Source organism: Herpailurus yagouaroundi, unplaced genomic scaffold, assembly GCF_014898765.1.
Source record: "Herpailurus yagouaroundi ecotype Mexico unplaced genomic scaffold, PumYag 569, whole genome shotgun sequence".
NCBI lineage: Eukaryota > Metazoa > Chordata > Mammalia > Carnivora > Felidae > Herpailurus > Herpailurus yagouaroundi.
This window is the reverse complement of record NW_024412786.1, coordinates 507,346-528,348: the sequence shown is the minus strand read 5'-3', so window position 1 is coordinate 528,348 and position 21,003 is coordinate 507,346. Positions and strand designations below refer to the sequence as shown.

Here is a 21,003-nt window from a genome sequence, read left to right as displayed (position 1 = left end):
CCTTTCCGTTGCCCCACTGTGGTGGAGCCAGCCCCAGGAGGACAGCCAAAAGCCAAGAGGCTCTGGGCTTGGGGAGACCTTCCCAGGAAGCAACCTGGGCTCTGCTGACCCTGTGTGTCTGCTCGGGGCGACCAGGGACTTCCCCACCTAACCTCGCTGCCCCCCACCACCCCCTGCCACCATCAGGCCCGTGTGGCCAATGTCCACGACCAGGCCCCTTGGCCCCAGCTGTGTGGCCGGCACTGCCCTGTGCATGCAGCATGTGTAACCACGTGGCTGAGCACAGGGATACTCACAGCCACAAACACACACACACACACACACACACACACACACACACAAACAGACGCACCCAAGCTCACACAGCTGCGCCTTACACTCCGACCTCGAGACACCCATCCCTACAGACACCCCTATGCCCACACCTCTGGACACACGCCACACATGTGGCCCCAGGCCTCTACATGCCCCTGGGTATGTCCTCCTGTAGCCACGCGTAAATCTGTGGACACCCCCCCCCGAACCCCACATCCTTACGCATTTATACACACACGGTTCCACATGCTTGTGCTCGCACCTGGCACGCCCTCTCCCTGTGCTTCCACACCTACACACACACCCACACAGAGCCCGTATGCACACTTCCCTCTCCCTGGCCAGGCACCTGGCAGCAGCTCTGGTTCGTGCTGCCCAGCGCCGAGGCCTTCCCCAAGCTCATGGACCACATGGGCAGCAAGGGCCCCTTCCGGTTCCTGAACCTAGTCTTGTTGGCCTCCCCATCCTGGGCCTGGCCAACCAAACCCGCTGCAGACCTTCACAGCGACCACACCTGCCCACCACTGTCGCCCACCCCCCAACGCTTCCACGGGGCCCTTGGTGTTCCCTAAGGGCCCAGATGGGAAGCCCGAGACCTGCCTCCGTTTCACATATCCACCCAAGCCAGCCTGCCCAACGACACCCAAGGGGGGCACCGAGCCATGCCTGGACGACTGGGCCTATGCCCCCAGCACCACGGACTCCATTGTCACTGAGGCATGTCCACGGGCGACCCTCCTTCCTCCACCCACAGCGCACAACCCACACCTGCCATGCTCAGGGACGGGAGACCAGGCGAGGCTCCAGTCAGGGCACTGGGAGGACAGGGCGCTGGGCAGGCAGAGAGGAAGGACCCGGGTGCCGAAGCACGTGAACCAAAAAGTGTCGTTTCTTCACATTCAGAGCGCAAGCATCTCTCCAACAGGCAGCCCCTTCTGTGGCAGGGACAGCACTAAGGTCTGAGGATACAAAACTGCCCTGTGCCTGCTACCAAAGGGTCCGCAGCCCTGTGGGGTAACATCAGTTAATCAAAGTAGCACCGAAAGAAATTACAACTTCAAAGGACTTAGGGCTGTGACCTCAGACTATGGTCCGGTCCCTTAGGGCTGGGTGTGGGGACCGGGGGACAGGCCCTGGAGAAAGCTTCCCTGAGGAAGTGACTTTGAAGTTAAGAACGTCCAGCAAGAGAGTTAGCCAGGCAGCGAGGGACAGGAGGAAAATCGCATCTTGTGCAAAGGTCCCAAGATGGGAGGGAGTGTGGGGGAGGGAGCGGACCGTGCGGAAGGTTGAAAATGCCTGAGCAGACCCCCAAATCATCTCATCTGCTCCCAGTTACTGCCATTCATCCAGCCCTTTACTTATTCCCTGAGTCTTCCCCCTGCCACCTGCTGGAATCACAGAGGAAAATCAGGCTCTCGAATGAACTGACGGGCCAGCCGGGAGACCATGGAAGGAAGAAAGGAGGAGGGAGAAACGGGAAACAAGACCCTTTATTGAGGATCTACAAACAGGCAGGCTTTGCAGGCATTGTGATTTTCACCACGATGTTCTGCTGAAGGTGATTTTTTTTTTAATGTTTATTTCTTTTTTTGGGGGGCGGGGAGAGGGGCAGAGAGAGAGGGGGACAGAGGAGAGAGCCCCATGCGGGGCTCAAACTCACAATAGGGGAGATCAGGACCTGAGCCCAAGTCCGCTTTACCGACTGAGCCACCCAGTCGGTGAAGCGTGATTTTCACCTCCTTTTACAGATCAAAAGGTGATTGAAGGTGATTTTTACCTCCTTTTACAGATCAAAACAATGAAAACTCAGAGAAGGGGAGTGAAGGTCCAGTATCACACAACTGGTCAGTTTTAGAACCGGAATTTAAAGCTAACACCCATAAGAGGCACAGGGGGATACATGTTTATGGCAGTTCAAAAGAGGGAGGAACCACAGGATTCTAGGGAGCCTTCCTGGAGGGCATAGCATCTGAACAATGAACAGAGACCAGTGTTTTCATTCTCCCCTCAGGGACCAGGAGCCCCTCAAGGGCAGGATGTTGCTTTTGCCTCATTAGGAGAGGTGCATTTCAAAGTCTTTACTCTGAGCCAGTCCTGCTGGAGGCGTGCTGTGTTGGGGGGGGGGGGGGAGAGAGAGAGAGAGAGAGAGAGAGAGAGTCTTGGAATCCCAGGAGACAGCGTTCTAGAGCGGGAAGTATTATAGTGTCTCCAGTTCACGTACAAGGAAACTCAAGCGCAGCCTGGTTCCACAACTTTCCCAGGATTGCATATGCTTAGGACCGGGCAGAGGTAGGATTTGAAGCCAAGACTATCTACGTTCATAGTCTGCATAACCGCTTTTCATGTGTTTAATAAATATTTATTTACCTATAAAGCACTTAACTATGTGCCAGGCACTGTTCTAAGTGCTTTATAAATATTAACACCTTTCACCTTGTCGACAACCCTATAAGGTAGTTAGTATTAGAACGGGAGAACTGACGCATGGGGGTTGCGGAGCTTGTTCAAGTTCGCACCACTGGGACTCGGAAAATTCAGGAATCTAAACACCGGCACCTGGCTCCAGAGCTGTGCGCCTACCTGTTACACTTGCCAACTCTCCTATCCCCTGGATTGTATTTCCTCCCTGTCGCCCTTGCTCTTTCACCCCAGTGCCAAGCTCACGAAACGCATCCAACATTTACTCACAACCACATGCGTGATGTTGAGGACACAGAGTCAAAGTGCACCTGCTCCCTGCTTGCCCTCCAGGAGCCCATCTGTAGTGAGGAGACAGACCCACCCCTCGAGGACCACTGACCGTGACACGCAAGCTCCCTGACGCTGGGATTTCCAGCTGCTTTGCTGGATCCCCGGCAGCTAGAACAGTGACCGGCACAGAGGAGGCATTCTGAAGTATTTGTGGAGTATTTGTGTGCATGAGCTCTATGCACTCTGAGTGCTCTGGGAGCCCAGCATAGGGACATCTAATCAGCCCGGAGGGGGGCCCAACTGGAGTTAGCAGGTGTGCCCCAGGCCAAAGCACCAGTGGAATCAAATGCACAGTCACAGGAGCAGGATGAGAACAAAACATCCCTCGGCGAGAGACAGAGGAAGGCTGGAGGGGCGAGCAATGGGGAATGGAGGTCACCAGATATGGGGCTGGAGAAGAAGAGGGCCTGGCTTGGATGCTAGACGAAAGTGTAGCGTCTGTCCCCAGACACTAGGGAGCCATCGAGTGGTGTTGAGCGGGAGAGTGGTATGCTCAGATCACCCTGTAAGAATGGTCACTCTGACGGCAGGGCAGGGAGTGGCTCGTGGAGAGTTTTCGTCCAGGGGAAGACAGACCCATTAGCAGGTTGACACAGGGATCCAGGGAAAAGATGATAAACAGAAGGGACCGTTGGAGTAGACACGAGAGAGTTTGGGGAGTCAGAATCTGGAGAACTTGGAGACCGAATGGACGTGATGGTGAGAGATGGGGAGGAAGTCAAAGGTACCTCGATACCTGTAAAGAAGTTTCCAGATGTCCGGGTGACTTGCTGTACACCGGGTCCCTGGGAAGTCAGAGAGGAGTGAGAGTCACCATCCACCTCCTCCAGGGACACAGAACCTAGCTGGAGAGGTGACAGTCCTTCAGGGAGCCATAGATAACAATCATCAATTACTGTGTGCTCACCCCATGCCAGAAGCTTCTAAGAACTTTGCTCACATGCACTCATTTAATCCTTATAACGATGCTGAGGTTCGCATCTTTATTGTCCCATGTTTACAGATGGGGAAACCAAGGGACAGGTCCCACATTTCATAAATGGTGGAGCTGGGAGTCGAACCCGGGCAGGCAGGCTCCTTAGGACTGCATGAGCCCACCCACAATCTCTGTGTCCGTTGTGGCCCCAGGAGGCTGTTGTTCACAGATCCAACTTTCCCCCAGGATGGGGAAGGTGTTTTTCTAACCCATCTTTACCGGTACCAGGCTAGGCGCATAATAAGTGCTCAGATAACGCTGAATGAAAGCCATGCCCCGTCAGAGCCTGGCAGGAGTGACTCAGACATTGCTTCCTCCCCAGGGTGCACCTCAGACTCCAGGGAGCCTGGCCAGGAGCAAAGGTTGCAGGTCTTGTACCTGGTCAAGCATCACTTCACCAGTGTGGGCTGGCCAAGTTCCCAGTCTCCATTCCAGCACCTGGGAATCTGCATCCCAGCAAACACGGGGTTCACCAGCCCTCAAGGTACCGTACCCTTTTCCGGGTCAGGTGTGGCTCATGCCTGGCTCCCTGAATTCTCAGCTGTGAGAACCCAGAGAAGGGGTCCCTGCCCAGCCAGGCAAGTGTCAGTGGCCAGACCCAGCCAGACAGTAACGCGAACACAGCAATTTTTCTGATCGTGGCAAATTCATGCTCCACCTGCTTGGGGCGGGGTGGAGCGGGATTCAGGTCCCCATGCGGCAGAGGTAAAGCGATGGCTGGGCCTCACCTTACAGGTGGGTCTCCAGAGGGGAGGCAGGGTCTGGTCTGCAGGTGCCGCCCCGCCCCCACCCCAGCAGCCGGTGGTCAGAAAGGCGGAGCATCTGGCAACCGCCTCAGTCCACGTGACCCTAGTTAGCTTCTGCAAGGGGCCCTTCCCGCAGATGGACAGCATGTGATCGTGAGCCAGGATCCAGCAACAGAGTTCACATCCTCACTCTGCCCTTCGCTAGGAATGTCATGAGGCCAGAAGTCTTGGTTTCCTCATCCGTAAAAGGGAGAAAGAGAGCCAAGTGTGACCATTCAAGGAGAGCATTAGCACAGGGCACAGCCCCTGGGGAGCCTTCAGCTAATGCCAGTGGCTGCTGTGGCTGCTGTTGTCACAGTTATGGTGAATCGACATGCCCTGAGGGACGTCTGGGCGGCTCAGTGGGTTAAGCGTCTGACTCTTGATCTTGGCTCAGGTCATGATTTCAGTTTCGTGAGTTTGAGCCCCGCATCGGGCTCTGTGCTGAACAGTGCCTGTTTGGGATTCTCTCTCTCTCTCTCTCTCTCTCTGTCCCTCCCCCACCCATATGCTCTGTCTCTTTCAAAATAAATAAATAAACTTAAAAAAAAATAGACATGTCCTGAGAACTGAGAGGGTTGTCCCTACCAGAAGAATAGGGGGACCCCCAGTAGCAGGGGAGTCAGCTGTCACGGCTCTTCCCAGCTCACCTGGGCCCTATGGCTTTGCCACACTCCCCAGCTTCCACCTAGCCCTCCTCTCATGGGAACAGCAAGCCTGAATGCAGGTCCCACCTCCACCCCCCCAGAGCCAGTGACCTGGGGAGTCAGCTCCCCTCTCCACCTCAGCTGTAGAACAGGATAATAAGGAGCTTCCCCCCTTCCCCACCCCCAGAGAAGGCACAGATGGTGGCACAGTGACGTGAGAGAGCACAGCACAGGGTCCAGGGTCCAGGGAAGTTCCCCTCCCCCTCTGATCCCCTAAGCTTTCCTGGCAGGGGTGACCACACATTCCTTTCTCTGAGTTCAGCAGAGACAAGGCTGGAATTTTTCAGAAAGAGCTTTACTAGGACATTAAGAGGAAACAATGGCCTTTCTTTCAAGTCTGGAGAGTGTGGGGAGCATGGATTGAGGGCTCCGAGATGGCCCCCAGCCGTAGCCCACAGCTCCCACATCACTGAATCTCAGCCCTGTGGGTGCCCAGCTCACCCGTCTGAGGGTCCTAAAACCCACCCTGCAGCCCTTAGAGGCCAGAGTTGGCTTGGACGAACAGGCCCTTCCCCCCCCCCCCCCCCCAGACCCCTGTGATTCCCCTCCGGGCCTTGAACTTTCCTGTTCTGTGCCTAGGGCCTGAACGACTGACAACATTTCTAGAATAAGGGGATGATGGCAAATACAAAAGCAGAGAGGAACACACAGCACAGAGCTGTTACGGAATCCGGCAATAGCGTAACCCGACTAAAGCTGCAGACCCCACGTGGCCCAGCCTATGTCTGGAGTCAAAGTCGAAGGAGCAATAAATCACGCTCTCTCAACACCTTGAAGTACAATCGAATCTTCAGCTATAGGTTTTCTTAACAAGGCCTCCTCAAGGATTTTGCACAGCTCACCACACAGAAGCATGCCAAAAATGTCTCTAAGTGTCTTTCCCTCCCCCCCCCACCCCCAAAATCCAAGGATGCCTTTATTTATTTTTTTTTTCTTTTCAGATTTTTATTTAAATTCTAGTTAGTTAACATACAGTGCAGTGTTGGTTTCAGGAGTAGAATTCAACGATTCGTCAGTTACATACACCACCCAGTGCTCATCATTACAAATGCCCTCCTTAATGCCCATCCAGGATGCCTTTAAAAATCGCTCCAATTCTTAGGGCACCTGGGTGGCCCAGTTGGTTAAGTGTCCGACTTCAGCTGGGGTCATGATCTTGCAGTTCATGAGTTCAAGCCCCGCGTCAGGTTCTGTGCTGACAGAGCCTGGAGCCTGCTTCAGATTCTGTGTCTCCCTCTCTCTCTGCCCCTCTCCCATTCGTGCTGTCTCTCTCAAAAACAAACATCAGAAAACTTTGTGTTTTAATCTCTCCAATTCTCTCTGTTCCTGGTTCTGTCACTGCCATGCTCTTCCACTCCCAATCTCCCTCCTATCACCACCCACCAAGCCCACAGGTCTTTCAAACATACGAGAAGAATCACACAGCGTATCCGTTTCCTAGAATTTCTATAATGGAGACTAGAAGTCCAAAATCAAGGCGCAGGGATGCCCTCTCCCAAGGCTCTAGGAAGGAATACTTTCTTGCCTCTTCCACTTTCTGGTGGCTGACCGTGATCCTTGGCTTACACATGCATCACTCCAGTCTCTGCCACCATGGTCACATGATGTTCTCCCTACGTGTCTGTATCTTCTCTTTTTACAAGAACGCCAGTCCTGTTGGGTTAAGGGCCCACACCTACCCCAGTATGACCTCATCTTAACTAATTTTATCTGCCACAATGCTATTTGTCAAATAAGGTCACATGCTGAGGTACTGGGTTTAGTATTTCAACCTATCTTTTTTTTGGGGGGGGGGACACAATTCAAACCATTATGATTGCATATCTCAGGTCTGAGCCCCGTGGATTTGCACTGACCTGCAGGGCCACATTTTTATCATCCGTTCTGATGAGCTTTATTAGCCATGAAATCTCTGGGGGCAACTTAGAGTCATTTGAAGTCCAAGATGTTTTTCATAGCTCACCACAAAGCACCTTCTTCTGAGCTTTAAACCTTCATGTTACCATTCCCTAGTTAGTAGACACTTTGCCATAGAGGTTTCTCCAGTCCGATTGTGAAGTTTTTCCAGTTCCTCGTGCTCACACGCGGTTATAGATCCTACGTACACAGCCTAGGCCCTCTCCATCCTGACATACGCCCATTGTGGTAAAGTGGACACCCTCCCACATAGTATCTGGAGTGCGAACCCCATGACCTCTCATTAGGCATCAGTATGTCTTAACCACTGAGGTTCTCCATTTCTCTGTTCTTTCTGTGGAAGGCTCACTCCTTCAATCCCACGAGCATTTACTGAATGCCAGGCACAGTGCTAGGCAATGGGAGTACCATCATGAGCAAAACAGACTAGACATTCTACCCTCATCAAGATGCTAATCTTGGGGCGCCTGGGTGGCTCAGTCGGTTAAGCGGCCGACTTCAGCTCAGGGCGTGATCTCGCGGTCCGTGAGTTCGAGCCCCACGTCAGGCTCTGTGCTGACTGCCCGGAGCCTGCTTTGGATTCTGTGTCTCCCTCTCTCTCTGCTCCTCCCCTGCACATGCTCTGTCTCTCCCTGTCTCTCAAAAATAAATAAACACTAAAAAGGTAAAAAAAAAAAAAAAAAAAAGAAGAAGAAGAAGAAGAAGAAGACCAAGTACAGTGGAGTATATGGGGAGATAGTAGCAGAAACTGAGAGCAGAGAGATAACAAGGATAAATCTGGGAGCAGATTCTGCAGGGACTTGTGGGCCATTTGGAAGGATTTGGACATGTTTCAATCATCTTTTTAAGTAGGCTCCACACCGAGCACGGAGCCCAGTATGGGGCTTGAACTCATGACCCCGAGATCAAGACCTGAGCTGAGATCAAGAGTAGGATGCTTAACCAACTGAGCCAGGCAGGCGCCCCAGGGCATGTTTTAAACATGACTCAAAGTCCATTTTAGGAATGGTATTTCCTGCAAATTACTTCAATTTTCGGGTAGAAACTAGCTTGTGACAGTTATGCTGATGCCTACAGTGACCACAAGTACCATGGTAGAAACCAAGACCCAGCAGATCTGGTCTCAGTGGAGAAGGGCAGACAGCCTTAAGCTAATCCAAATGGGTCTGACATTGACCCTCTCGTGGTCTAAACAGAATGCTTTCTTTTTTTTTTTTTTTAATGTTTATGTATTTATTTATTTTGAGAGAGAGAGAGAGAGAGAGAGAGAACACAAGCAGGGGAGGTGCAGAGAGGGAGGGAAAGAGAACCCCAAGCAAGCTCTACACTGTCAGTGCAGAGTCTGACGTGGGGCTCAAACTCAGGCACTGCAAGATCACGACCTGAGCCGAAATCAAGAGTCCAACACTTAACTGACTGAGCCACCCGGATGTCCCAAGACAAAATGGTTTCTTAAGGCACTAAATAACCTGGAGGTTGGGGGGAGGGGAAATCGAATTTCCATTTTCCACTTCTTGTGGGACGTATTAGGATGGGCTGCGTCACCATAACCAAAGAGTCCACAATAATTCAATGGCTTGTACCATATAGAAGTGGTTCTCCTTCTCATGCAATAGCTCTGAGGTGGGAATTACAGGTTGGGGGGGTGGCTCTGCTCCATAGGGTCGTTTAGGGACCCAGAGGGATAGCGGCTTTTGCCATCTTCGACACGCGGCTCCCAAGAGTTGCTCTCATTGTCAGGAGACAGGAAGGGGGAAAACACGCAAGTCCAGGCCAAAGATTCTCTCTAAATCAAGTGAGATGGAAGTAACAAGCATGTCTTCCACTCACCTTCCATTGTCAAGAACTGCATGGCGCCACTCAACTGCTGGGTCACCTGAAATGTACTGTTTACTATGGGAGGGGGGGTGGGGCAGTGCATGGATTTAGGGGGACGGTAGGTCTTCCCTTTAGATTTTCCTAAAGGAGCTTTCCATGGCATGCCACGAAGTACCGAAAGTCTCTCTAGACACCCACTGGCCCCTCCTCACACCCCCTCACTTCCTCCTTTACCCTCTTCCCTCCTACGTCACCACACAAGTACTGCACAGGCTCCCTTCTCGGCCAGAAGAACCCGCTGGGTTTGCTGGCCATGCTGGGCCACGTGGAGACATCCTGCGGACCTGGGGTCTTCGTCCAGCCCCATCCCCCTCACTTCCAGCAGAGGGAAATGGAAAGGGCTCCCTGGGATGTGTGGTTCTTCCCCCACACTATTTCACGTCCAAAACATCCTTGCGAGGCATTTTTGGCCAATGACAGTCTCCACTTCATTACCCAAGTAATTCAGGATAGCTGGACAAAGGGTGCGTGTTGGGGATTAGCAGGAGATTAGCCCAGACAGGTAGGCAGGGGCCAGAGCGTGAGGGCTTTATAAATCTGTGTTAATAGAGCTTTCTCTTTATCCACAGGGCAGGAGGGAGCCAGTGCGTGCCTTAGGCAAGACAGGAACCTCATTGAGTGGTTTCAGAAAGTCATTCTGGTTAGCAGGGGAAGAATGGTGAGGAGGAACGGAAATCAAAGGCTGCAAGGCCTGTCTGAAGATCAATGCAGTAATCACTTCTGGGCCTCAGTTTCCTCATCTGTAGAACAGGGATTGGTAATGGCAGTAACGCCCCACCATAAGGTTGTTGTGAGGACTGAAGATGTTAAAACATGGCAAGTGCGTACTTAGGGACGGTGCCTGGTGCATTTTAAGCCCGCCATAAACACTGGCTGCTATCATTACTTTTACACTAAGACAAGTAGTGGTGGAAATAGAAGATTCCAGGATGGAATGGCGGTATAGCGGAGAGGGATGAGGCAAAGGAGGGTTCCCAGCCACTGAGATTGTGACCCGGCATGGAGTGGGTGACAAGTCTCATTGAGGTCACTGTGAGACACCACCCAGGTAGAATTTCCAAGAAGGCAACTGAATCTACTGTCTCGAGGCCAGAAGAGAGGTTGGGCTGAAGATATGGATTGGAGTCTTCCTCATAAAACAGAAATGGAAGCCATAGGAGCAGGTGACATTTCCTGGGGAGAGCGGATAAAAAGGAAAATCCAGGAAGAGCCCTGGAGAATCTGGAAGGGGTAGAGAGAAAAGAGCCCACGAGGAGAAGGAGGAGGGGTGAATAGGGTGAGGAAACCAGGTGGAGGGAGAGGTCAGCGTTAGCAACATCAAGGGCTTCCAAAGGTCAGGGCACGTCAGGCTACAGAAGGTTCCATTGGGCTTGGTGAAAAATACATCGCGGGTGGCTCTGGCGAGCACAGTTCCAGCGGAGTGCTGGGGGCGGAACTGAGATATGGGGACGGGGTGATAGCAAGTAGAGCTTCTCATTCAAGAGATTGGGCTTTGAAGGGAAGGTCGAAATGAAGTGGATATGGAGGAGATAGAGTTTCTAAGAAGGAGAGAACTTGAGAGACAGAGACAGAGGATGCAGGACAGAGCACAATGGCAACAATAGAGCAATGTCCCCATGGAAGAGAGGGAGAGATCTAGGGTGCGGATGAGCACTGACCTTGGACGTGTAAGGTGAAGCAGAGACAGGCAGGGAGCCACGGGGTGAGGGCAAGCTTGGAGGGGAGGAGGGAAGATGTTGAGAACAGACCCGGGTGCGACTGCGACAGCCAAGTGGACTCTAGAAGCTTCCGACAGGCCACACATGCTGGGAGAGAAATTATCATCACATATCACGGGTTAGGGACCCCAAAGCCTAGGCCAGGCTGAAAGCAGAAATAACTCTTGGGATGAGGGGGCCAGGCTCAGGGAAGTCAGGTGTGGGCGGGCGCCGTGGGGCACAGGCTGAGGGGGGCTGGGACGGCTGGTCCGGCCCGAGCCAGGCTGGACCACCTTTCTCTTGTGAAATGGGACTTCGCGGGCATCTCCAGCAAACTCAAGGAGGTGGCCCAGTCTCTCTTCGCGGCAGGCACAGTGACTGGGGGGACCGTGCCGGGAAATCTGTCTGACAGGTGAGACACTGCCTATGGGGACATCCCACCTCAGTCTGACCACCCGTGCACCCCCGAAGAGCCAAAGAAAGCTGGGGGAGACAGGAATCATGGTCCCTCCCGTGTGACCTCGGGCACGTCCCAAGCCCTTCCAGGCCAGCCTTCTCTCTGCCCCAAAGATCCTTGCAGCTTGCGTCTCCCCCCCTCTTCAGACCCTGGGGGAAACCCTCAAGGTCCTCAGACACCATGTAATGGCTGTGTGGCCGTGGAGAGGGGGCACGTGGACTGTTTGGAGACGAAAAGTCCTTTGACCTCTGTTCAGGCCACCAAGCGGGGGGTAGAGGCGATCACTCATTAACTCAAACGTGGAATTGCAAACCTGTCCCCCCAAAATAGCAGTTACCAGTAAGGTTCTGTCTGAAGAGGGAGTTCCGTGCCCTGCCTGGCCCTTTGGGAGGGGAGGGGGGAGGGGAGGCATCCAACCCTTTGCCCTGAGACCTGCAGAGTCACTGTCTCAGCTAGCTCGCCTCGGCTAACTCAGCCCTTGCTCTCCTTGAGCTACCGGTTTGGCCGCAAGCTGACCCTGACCGGCAGCTACCTGCTGCTGGCAGCCAGTGGTTCCTGTGCAGCCTTCAGCCCCAACCTCCACGTCATCGACATGATCTTCAGCTTCCTGAGTGGCTGCAGCACACAGGCATGGCCCTGAGCCCCGTTATCTTGAGTGAGCCACATGGGAAGGGGGAACAGGTGTTGGGGGGGTGGGCCCAGCCCGAAGCCAAGAGAGTGGAGTCTGGGCCAGGCTCAACATAGGCTCCCTATGACCTTGGTCAAGTAAGGTGCTGCTCCTCCCAGGATCTCAGAGCACCCCCCCCACCCCCACCCCCAGCATAACAACAACAGCCACTATCAATACGGAGGACTCCCCCTGGGCCTGACAATCTGGCAGGCACCTGACCCATTCAGTCCACGCCCACAAGTAGGTGACACTGTTGTCCTAATTTTATTTTTTTTTAATTTTTTTTTCGACGTTTATTCATTTTTGGGACAGAGAGAGACAGAGCATGAACGGGGGAGGGGCAGAGAGAGAGGGAGACACAGAATCGGAAACAGGCTCCAGGCTCTGAGCCATCAGCCCAGAGCCCGACGCGGGGCTCGAACTCCCGGACCGCGAGATCGTGACCTGGCTGAAGTCGGACGCTCAACCGACTGCGCCACCCAGGCGCCCCTGTTGTCCTAATTTTATAGATAAGGACATTGAGGCAAAACAGGGGAAGTCATTTGCCTCTAGAGAGGCAGTCGAGGGTGTGGGCTCGGGGGAGCGCCTGGCTGGCTCAGTCAGGAGAGCCTGCAACTCTTGATCTCAAAGTTGTAAGTTCAAGCCTCACGTTGGGTGTAGAGATTACTTAAAAATAAATTTTTTTTTTTTTAAAGGCGGGGGGGCACCTGGGTGGCTCAGTCGGTTAAGCATCCAACTTTAGCTCAGGTCATTATCTCATGGGTTTGTGGGTTTGAGCCTTATGCTGGGCCCTGTGCTGACAGCTCAGAGCCTGGAGTCTGCTTCCAATTCTGTGTCTCCCTCTCTCTCTGCCCCTCCCTGGCTCGTTCGTTCTCTCTCTCTTTCTCTCTCTCAAAAATGAATAAACATTTAAAAAATTAAAGAAAAAAAAAAAGAAGAGTGTGATCTTAGAAGTCAGACAGACCTAAGTTTGAGTCCTGCCTTCTTTTTTTTTTTTTTTTTTAATGTTTATTTATTTCTGAGAGAGAGAGGCAGCGTATGAGCGGAGGAGGGGCAGAGAGAGAGAGGGAGACACAGAATCTGAAGCAGGCTCCAGGCTCTGTGCTGTCAGCACAGAGCCTGTCACGGGGCTCGAACCCACGAACCTCGAGACATGACCTGAGCTGAAGTCGGACGCTTAACTGACTGGGCCACTCGGTGCCCCGAGTCCTGCCTTCTGGAGCCTCAGTCACAGCATCTGTAAAATCGGAGGGATGAACCCTTAGGATCAGAGTCAGATCAAGCAGCTGATAGGGGGTGGGCAGGAGCTGGTGCCCCTTCACAGGGAGGTGCCCAAGGCCCAGCAGGATTCTAATCTGGTCCTTGGGATCCTCCTGCAGGTGTCGAGCGTGTGTCCATCCAGACGTGGGCCATCATATCAACTTTACTTGGTTACTTCTATGCCGGCGGCCCGTTCTTTCTGACGGGTCTTGCCTATGCCATCCGCCAGTGGCTCTGGCTACAGTTAACCGTGTCCATTCCCTTCTTCGCCTTCTTCCTGTCGTCATGGTATGTGGCCCCCACCTCTTCATCTCCTTCTTTATGCCTGCCAGGGCCAAACAGAGGGAGCCCACGCTTGACCAAGCCGGCTGACTTGGTCCCAGGACACCCCTGTCCCAGAGTCAGGAAGGGCATTCCAGGGAGGAGGAGGAGGAATTAATGCACAAAGGCATGCTGCATGGGCTGGTGTCTGGAGGGCATCCAGGGGCTGCCTGCGGTGGAGGAAGGGCGTACGTTGAGATGGACAGTATGGTGCCAGGCCATAGGACACAAAGAAGAGCAGCCTCAGCTTCATGTGAGGGACAGAGAATGCCTCTAGACATGTTTGTGGTGCAGAAAGTCCTGACCAAGCTCCTGTGTGTGACACAACAGCACACAAGGACCAACCCAAGTGGGAGGGGATGAGAGACCGAGGGGACACGACCGTGCGGGCGAGAGGAGCCTCAGGGACGAGTCTGAGAGGCATTTTGAAGGAAAAAATCCACAGAGTTGGGGACCGTCTTGGACTTGGGGTTTTACGGATTCTTTTATGGAAAGGAAAGCTTAAACCTGGGACCCGGGAGAATTGGGGTGTCTGGGTCAGAGACGCCAAAGAGGTCAAGAGCTCACTATCAGTATGTCAAACCTAAGAACATGTTGAAGACAGGAACTGAGTCTCCAAAATGTAGCTGGGGCCAAAGAACAGGAAATGATGAATGAGTTCAGGAAAAGAAATGACATCTTGGAGCGACCCTTTATTGAGCACTTACTGCATGCAAGGCCCTGTTCTAGGCATCGGCCTATGTCATCCCGATCCTCATGGCATCTCTATGTGAAGGAGATGTGACTGTCCTGTTTTACAGACGAGGAAACTGAGGCTCAGAGAAGTGAAGCAATCCCCTAGGGTTACACAAAAAGACACAGAACTGATATGGGTTTCCATTTGAAAATGAGAATAGAATCTCCTGGAGGGGGCGGGACAATCTTGCGGAAAGAGAGGGTTGGGCAGAGGGTCCAGGGCGGAGCCAGGGCATGTCCACAGGCTGGGATGGGAGCAGAGAAGGAGCAGAGAGTAGGGGAGGCAAAATAAGGGTGGATGGTCAGCAGGATACAGTCGAGAGTTCAGGCCTCCTCGCTCTGTGACTTGGGGCAAGCCTCACCCACTCTGAGCCTCAAGATTTTCCTAGGCAAACTGGAGATAATAATGCCTGTCACCCAGGGTTACGTGGGCCTGGTTCACAGGAAGGCTCACTGACTGGAGGCCACGGTTACTATTCTCGGGGCGAGGAGAATGGAGTCTAGGTCCTGGCTGTGGTGTTTGGGAGCAGGACTTTGCTCAGAGCAGAGCTATGGAGGCCGCCAGGGCAGAAACAAGACAGGGTAGTACTGAGCCCGAGAGGCCACCGCTGTCAGCTGGGCCGATGGTCTGAGGCAGGTTGATCAGTATCTGCTCCCCCAGGACGTTGCTGGAGCCGGATCCTAGGTGCCTGTGGAGGCCACAACCACAGCTGATCCCACCTCAGACCAGACTTTTTTTTTTGCGGGGGGAGCCAGGGAACGGGTGGTGGCAGAAGGAGAAGGAGAGAGAGAATCTTAAGCGGGCTCCACGCCGGGTGCCACGCTCGTGAGATCATGGCCCGAGTCGAAATCAAGTGTCGGACGCTTAACCAACTGAGCCACCCAGGCGTCCCCAGGCCAGACTTTTTTTTTTTTTTTCAACGTTTATTTATTTTTGGGACAGAGAGAGACAGAGCATGAACGGGGGAGGGGCAGAGAGAGAGGGAGACACAGAATCGGAAACAGGCTCCAGGCCCTGAGCCATCAGCCCAGAGCCCGACACAGGGCTCGAACTCACGGACCGCGAGATCGTGACCTGGCTGAAGTCGGACGCTTAACCGACTGTGCCACCCAGGCGCCCCAGGCCAGACTTTTTAAAAAAGAAAAAAAAATTTTTATGTTTTTATTTTATTTTGAGAGAGAGACAGAGTGTGAGTCGGGGAGGGGCAGAGAGAGAGGGAGACACAGAATCCGAAGCAGAATTCAGGCTTCAAGCTGTCGGCACAGAGCCCGATGTGGGGCTTGAACTGACGGACTGTGAGATCATGACCTGAGCCAAAGCCGGAGGCCCAACCGACTGAGCCACCCAGGTGCCTCCCCCTGAGACCAGATGTTTTGAAAACATCATTCTTCACATCTCCCCACACCTCTGCCTCCGCTCGTCTTCTCTTACTGACACTCAGGGTCTGCTCAGTGCAAACCAACCCCCAAAAGTACAGCCCGGAGGTGGGGACAGTGAGGTTGTCTGCCAATCTCAAGACCCCATGCAGTGCTCATGCTACAGCAGAATCCCTCCTTTGCAGGCAGAATCCAAGGGTCCTCAATTCCATTTCCTAGGCTCCAACCCTACCCTGAGCCACCTTTCCACGCTGCCCCAGGACTGTCTCCCTGCCCCCTTCTTCACCCTGGAAGGCGGCCCAGAGAAAAACAGGGAGGTAGATGTCCAGGACCCTCCAGCTGTCTAGCCTTGAACATGCTGTCCCTTCCCCAGGACCCACCTGCCTTGGCCTAGGCCCAAGGATCCTGGCTAAGGAAAACACCCAGCAATAACAAGTGGCCCAGGTAGGGGGCAGAGGAAAGGCTCTTCTGGAAGGGGGGAAAGAGAATCCCAGAATTTGTGCTGGCTGCAGGCAGTCCAGGTGCAAAGCTTGGCCAAGTTTAAAGTCCATGAAATCTGCAGCGAAACAGCTTGGGTTTCTGGACCTCCTACCCCTTGGCCCTGGTTGTTGATGTTTTTCCAGTGCCTAAAAAAAAAAAAAGGAAAGAGAAAAAAAAAAGGAAAAGAAAAAGAAAAAGAAAAAAAGAAAAAGAAAAAGTTTCTGGCATCGGGGGGAGCCACTGTGAGTTGATTCTGGAACCCAGGTGGATACCAGAGTCTGTATGTTGGATGGTCCCATCTGGAAAGTCCTCAAAGGCTCTGAAAATACTCTGGCAGGTTGCTGCCCTCAATGGCAAGAAGGAAGAGGAAGAAAAACTCACCATGGAGGTGAGAACTGAGAGGGATTATGGCATGGAGCAGGAACCCTCCTTTGCCTCTGTTTCCCTGCTCACGAGCTAACATCACATTGAATGTCCCAAGCAAACTTCTCCAGAGGCACCAGGCCTGCACCTCCCTCTCTCCTTCTTCCTGCCCACCGGCTGGTCACTAATGGCACCCTTCCCTTACCTCTTCCCCAAGGAGCTCAAACGCAGCCTGCGGAAGGAGATCTCCTTGGCCAAGGCCAAGTACAGTGTAGCTGACCTCTTCCGGACACCCGACCTGTGCCGTGTGACCTTCTGTCTTTTCCTGGCTTGGTAACCCACCACCCGTCCCTACCCACCTCTGCCAAACAAGGGTAATGAACAAGGCCTGTGGTGGCTTCACCTAAGGGGAAGGCCCAGGAGTCCAGAGACCTCCTTCCCTGGCTGCCCCAGCCCAGCCCCAATCCTGGAAATCTGCTCATGTCCCTGTCACACACCCAGGTCCAGCCATCAGGGTCTGCCTCCCTGTTGGGTCACGCCCACCCCGTCCACAAGGCAAATGCTCCAAACCCCTTCACAGCTCACAGCTCACATCGTGCCATGGCAATTTCCCCATTCTATGCCTCTCTGTCACTGCCTTCACCGGTCCAGCTCTGCCCTCTGGGACCCCACAGAGCAAGACTGGCCGCCAGAGCTTGAAGACAGAAATCATAGTTCTCCTTAGTCTTCTCTTTCTGTCTGACGATCTGCGGCTCCTTCAAAGCCCTTTCTGTGACCTGGCTCTGAGGCCCTTCTCCATCCCTGCATGAATAGGGTCCAATTTGTCCAGGAACTTCAAAGGGGATGCCATGAGCCCCAGAGGGAAAGGGGAGGCATAGGACCCATGTGCACAGCTTGACTCTCACCTCTCCCATTCTAGATGTTAAACTCTTACCCGACAAAGGGAAGATCATTTACTACCTCCTTTGGTCTCCCAGAGTCCTGCCAGTCCTGATATTCTCTGGAGGCAATTATGGGACATCTTTGCCACCACACCCTAGATCACGCCCACGTCAGGCATAACCAATCAGTCCCGGCGCTGAGCCCAGGCACAATCCCAGAGAGCTCCAAACAGCTCTCAATCAGCCCTTACCAATCAGCTGCAGTTGGGATAAGAAACAAAACCATTCGTCCTCCTGGTGACCCAATGACCAGTGGGGGGAGAGACCCCTGTCTGGCTGCTGGTGCCAATCCGTCCCTCTCTGCCCCTCAGGTTTTCTACTGGTTTTGCCTACTACAGATTGGCTATGAGTGTGGCAGAATTTGGAGTCAACCTCTGCTTCCTCCAGCTCATCTTTGGTGGGGTTGACTTCCCGGCCAAGTTCATCCACTTCCTCTCCGTAAACCATCTGGGCCAACACAGCACCCTGGCCAGTGGTCTACTCCTGGTAGGAGGGTGCATCCTGGCTCTCATCTTTGTGCCCTCGGGTGAGAAGCTGGGGCTACATCAGAACCCTCTGAAAGAGGGCCAGCATGTCAGTGGACGTCACGGGCTGCCACAGGCTGGGAAGCGGGGTGCCAGGGACTCCAAATCTGCAGACTCTACCTCTAAAGCTCTGTGTTACCTTAACCAGGTCCCTGCACTCTCTGGGGCTCAGGTCTGCCATCTAGAAAATAACTCAGTTGGGCTAGATGATATCGAAGCTCCTTTCTAGATCTGACTCAAACTGGGTAAAGTGGGGCTGTGTCTGCACAGTACGAGGAATTGCTCAGGGATCTGGCAAGCCCTCATCGCTACAGAGGACAAGCTGGCATGGGAAAACAACAGGGTTCAGTGCTCAGGGAAGCCCCCATCACCTACTCCACGGCGACCTTGGAAAAGCCACTTCTATATAGATGTTTGTGTGTTGATACGCCCATATCCTTCCAAAGGAACTTGAGATATTTTAGGACAAGAATATGTACAACAAAATATGGGAGGAGGGAACCAGAGCCGGGGAAAAACACAAAGGCGGCAAGACAGCCTGTAAAGCACTAGAAATAGCCGAGGGACCATTACTCAGCTTTATATTTAGACCTGAGCTTTCCAGCAGCCAAAGCAAAAAGGGAGACAAAGTCGGCTGAAGAGTGAGAACACTCAGCACTCAGGTGCTCCTGAGCCCGAGGCCCATTACATTTTCTTCCGTCTGCAGACTCGCAGACCCTGAGGACAGCCCTGGCTGTGTTTGGGAAGGGGATGCTTGTCCAGCTCCTTCAGCTGCCTCTTCCTCTGTTCGAGCGAGCTGTACCCCACGGTCATTCGGTAGGTGCAGGGCGTGGGGCTGGCCGAGCCAAAAGATACAGGGTCAGGTGGGATCGCAGCATCCTCTAGCCCCCTGCCCAGCGGCCCCACACATAGGCTGCCAATCCCTGCTCTGAACTCTCCCAGGCAAACAGGCATGAGCATTGGCAACTTGGGGACCCACATGGGAAGCATGATGGCCCCGCTGGTGAAGATCACAGGGGAGTGGCAGCCCTTCATCCCCAAAGTCATATTTGGGACCATCACCTTCCTGGGAGGCAGGGCTGCCCTCTTCCTGCCTGAGACCCTCAATCAGCCCTTGCCAGAGACTATCGAAGACGTGGAAACCTGGTCAGTCCCTTGCTTCTGGTCCTCCTGGAACTCCTAGCTGGGGAAGCAGGTCCAGACCAGGGGCTTTTCCTGAGATCTCTTTCGCTAGGTCCTGGTGGGCAAAGGAACCAAAGCGGGAACCAGAAATGGAAAAAACATCCCAGAGGATCCCTCTGGACCAGGCCTGGACCCCAGCTGAGGGCAACTGAGCCCCCCTTTCCCTGCCCTCCAGAAACTAATCCTTGCCAGGTCCTTGCCTGCCTCTGGGCTCTGAGGACACCTTTGGGGGACGGCCGTTGGGGGGGGGGGGGGGGGGGGGGGGGGGGGGGGCCGCCGCCCGGCGGTGCTGAGCACATCCATGCTCCTGAACACAGTCTTCTGAAAGCTTGGTTGAGGGCATCTCCACCACACCGGAGCTCCCAGCCCTGGCCAGTTCAAAGATTCGGCCACAGGCCTTCCCACGCCCCACCCTTGCCCTCACCCTCCCTCAGCCCAGCCCTTCCCCACTGGCCACATTCCCCCATTGTTCCAGTCCCCTTCCTCTGAGGTCCCCTGGGCTCCCTGGTTCAGTCCTAATAAAGACAGCTTCCTCTTCTTGCTCCCCACCCCTTTCTTCCATGGGAGGGTCCAATAAATGGCAATGAAGAACTCAAGCCATGCTTGCGGCTTCAGGAAGGGGCGTGGAAGGGAGAAGGGGGCAGGCCACCACGTGGACATGCGCACTGCTCTCCCCTGCATCCGTACTTGTGTGTAACACGTGGGTGTGGACACACAGGTACAGGCAAGCTGGGCTGATGTGAACCTGTGTTCGCACGTGGGGGACTGAGGCATGTATAGGCCAAGCCTACTCGAGACGCTGCAACGACACGCCGCAGGTGCATCGCTTAAACCACAAACGTGTCTTCCTCCCACTTCCGGAAGCTGGGAGGTCCGCGACGATCGAGGTGCTGGCAGCCTCAGTTCCTGATGGGAGCCCGCTTCCGGGCTTGTGGGCGGCCGCCTTCTCATTATGTCCTCACTTGGCCTGGGGAGAGAGTGAGAGGAAGCAAGGTCTCTGTTGTCCCTTCTTATGAGGATGCGAATCCCAACGTGATGCCCCACCCTCGTGACCTCATCTATCCCTAATCACCTTCCAAAGGCCCCCACCTGCAACTACCAGCACACCGGAAGTTAGAGCACCAACATTAAACGTGGGTGAGGACGCAATACAGTCCGCTGCAAGTCTTGGGCTTAGAAATGAGTGTGTGCGTGTACGTGTCCCAGCGTGAGTGTGGGCAGAGGACCGGAGCAGCCCAGAGCAGCTGCGGGCGGAAGCCCGCGCTCCTCCAGTCCCCATCCACCAGCCTCGCTCGCCGCAGGTCTCTGATCGGTGTCGCAGGCCCATGCCACCGGACAGTTCTGTCTCCTATTTAAGGGGGAAAACCGCAGACACAGCCGAAGGCTGTTGATGTCACCCCATGCTCCCCGAGTTCCCGCCAGGCACAGCAGAAGGTCATTCCTCCCAACTGAGGCTCCGCATCCAGCCCATCCAGCAGGCAGCCTTCCCCCCTGGGATCTCCACCCATCCGCTCTCTTCCGGCTCTTTCTCATCACCGGTTAAATAAGCCCCAGCCTCTCCTATCTTACCAAAAACCAACCAAACCAACCAGCCCTCCTTGGAGCCATATCTCCCTCCAGGGGCCACACTGTCTCTCTCTCCCCTTCCGCAGCTAAACTTTGGAAAG

The 21,003-nt window shown here is 54.0% G+C and overlaps 1 protein-coding gene across 1 annotated transcript; it reads left to right on the top strand.

The window, feature by feature from the left end:
• The first annotated feature begins 464 nt into the window (after positions 1–464).
• Positions 465–19,905, top strand: SLC22A8 (solute carrier family 22 member 8). Its single transcript, XM_040465787.1, is given in 15 exon segments — positions 465–474; positions 661–756; positions 759–794; positions 797–1,030; positions 11,333–11,438; positions 11,976–12,103; positions 12,106–12,138; positions 13,533–13,701; positions 16,591–16,714; positions 16,907–17,022; positions 17,942–18,156; positions 18,861–18,901; positions 18,903–18,970; positions 19,097–19,300; positions 19,389–19,905. Coding segments are annotated over 15 exon segments (1,680 nt in total). The 3' UTR covers positions 19,489–19,905.
• The last annotated feature ends 1,098 nt before the right edge of the window (positions 19,906–21,003 follow it).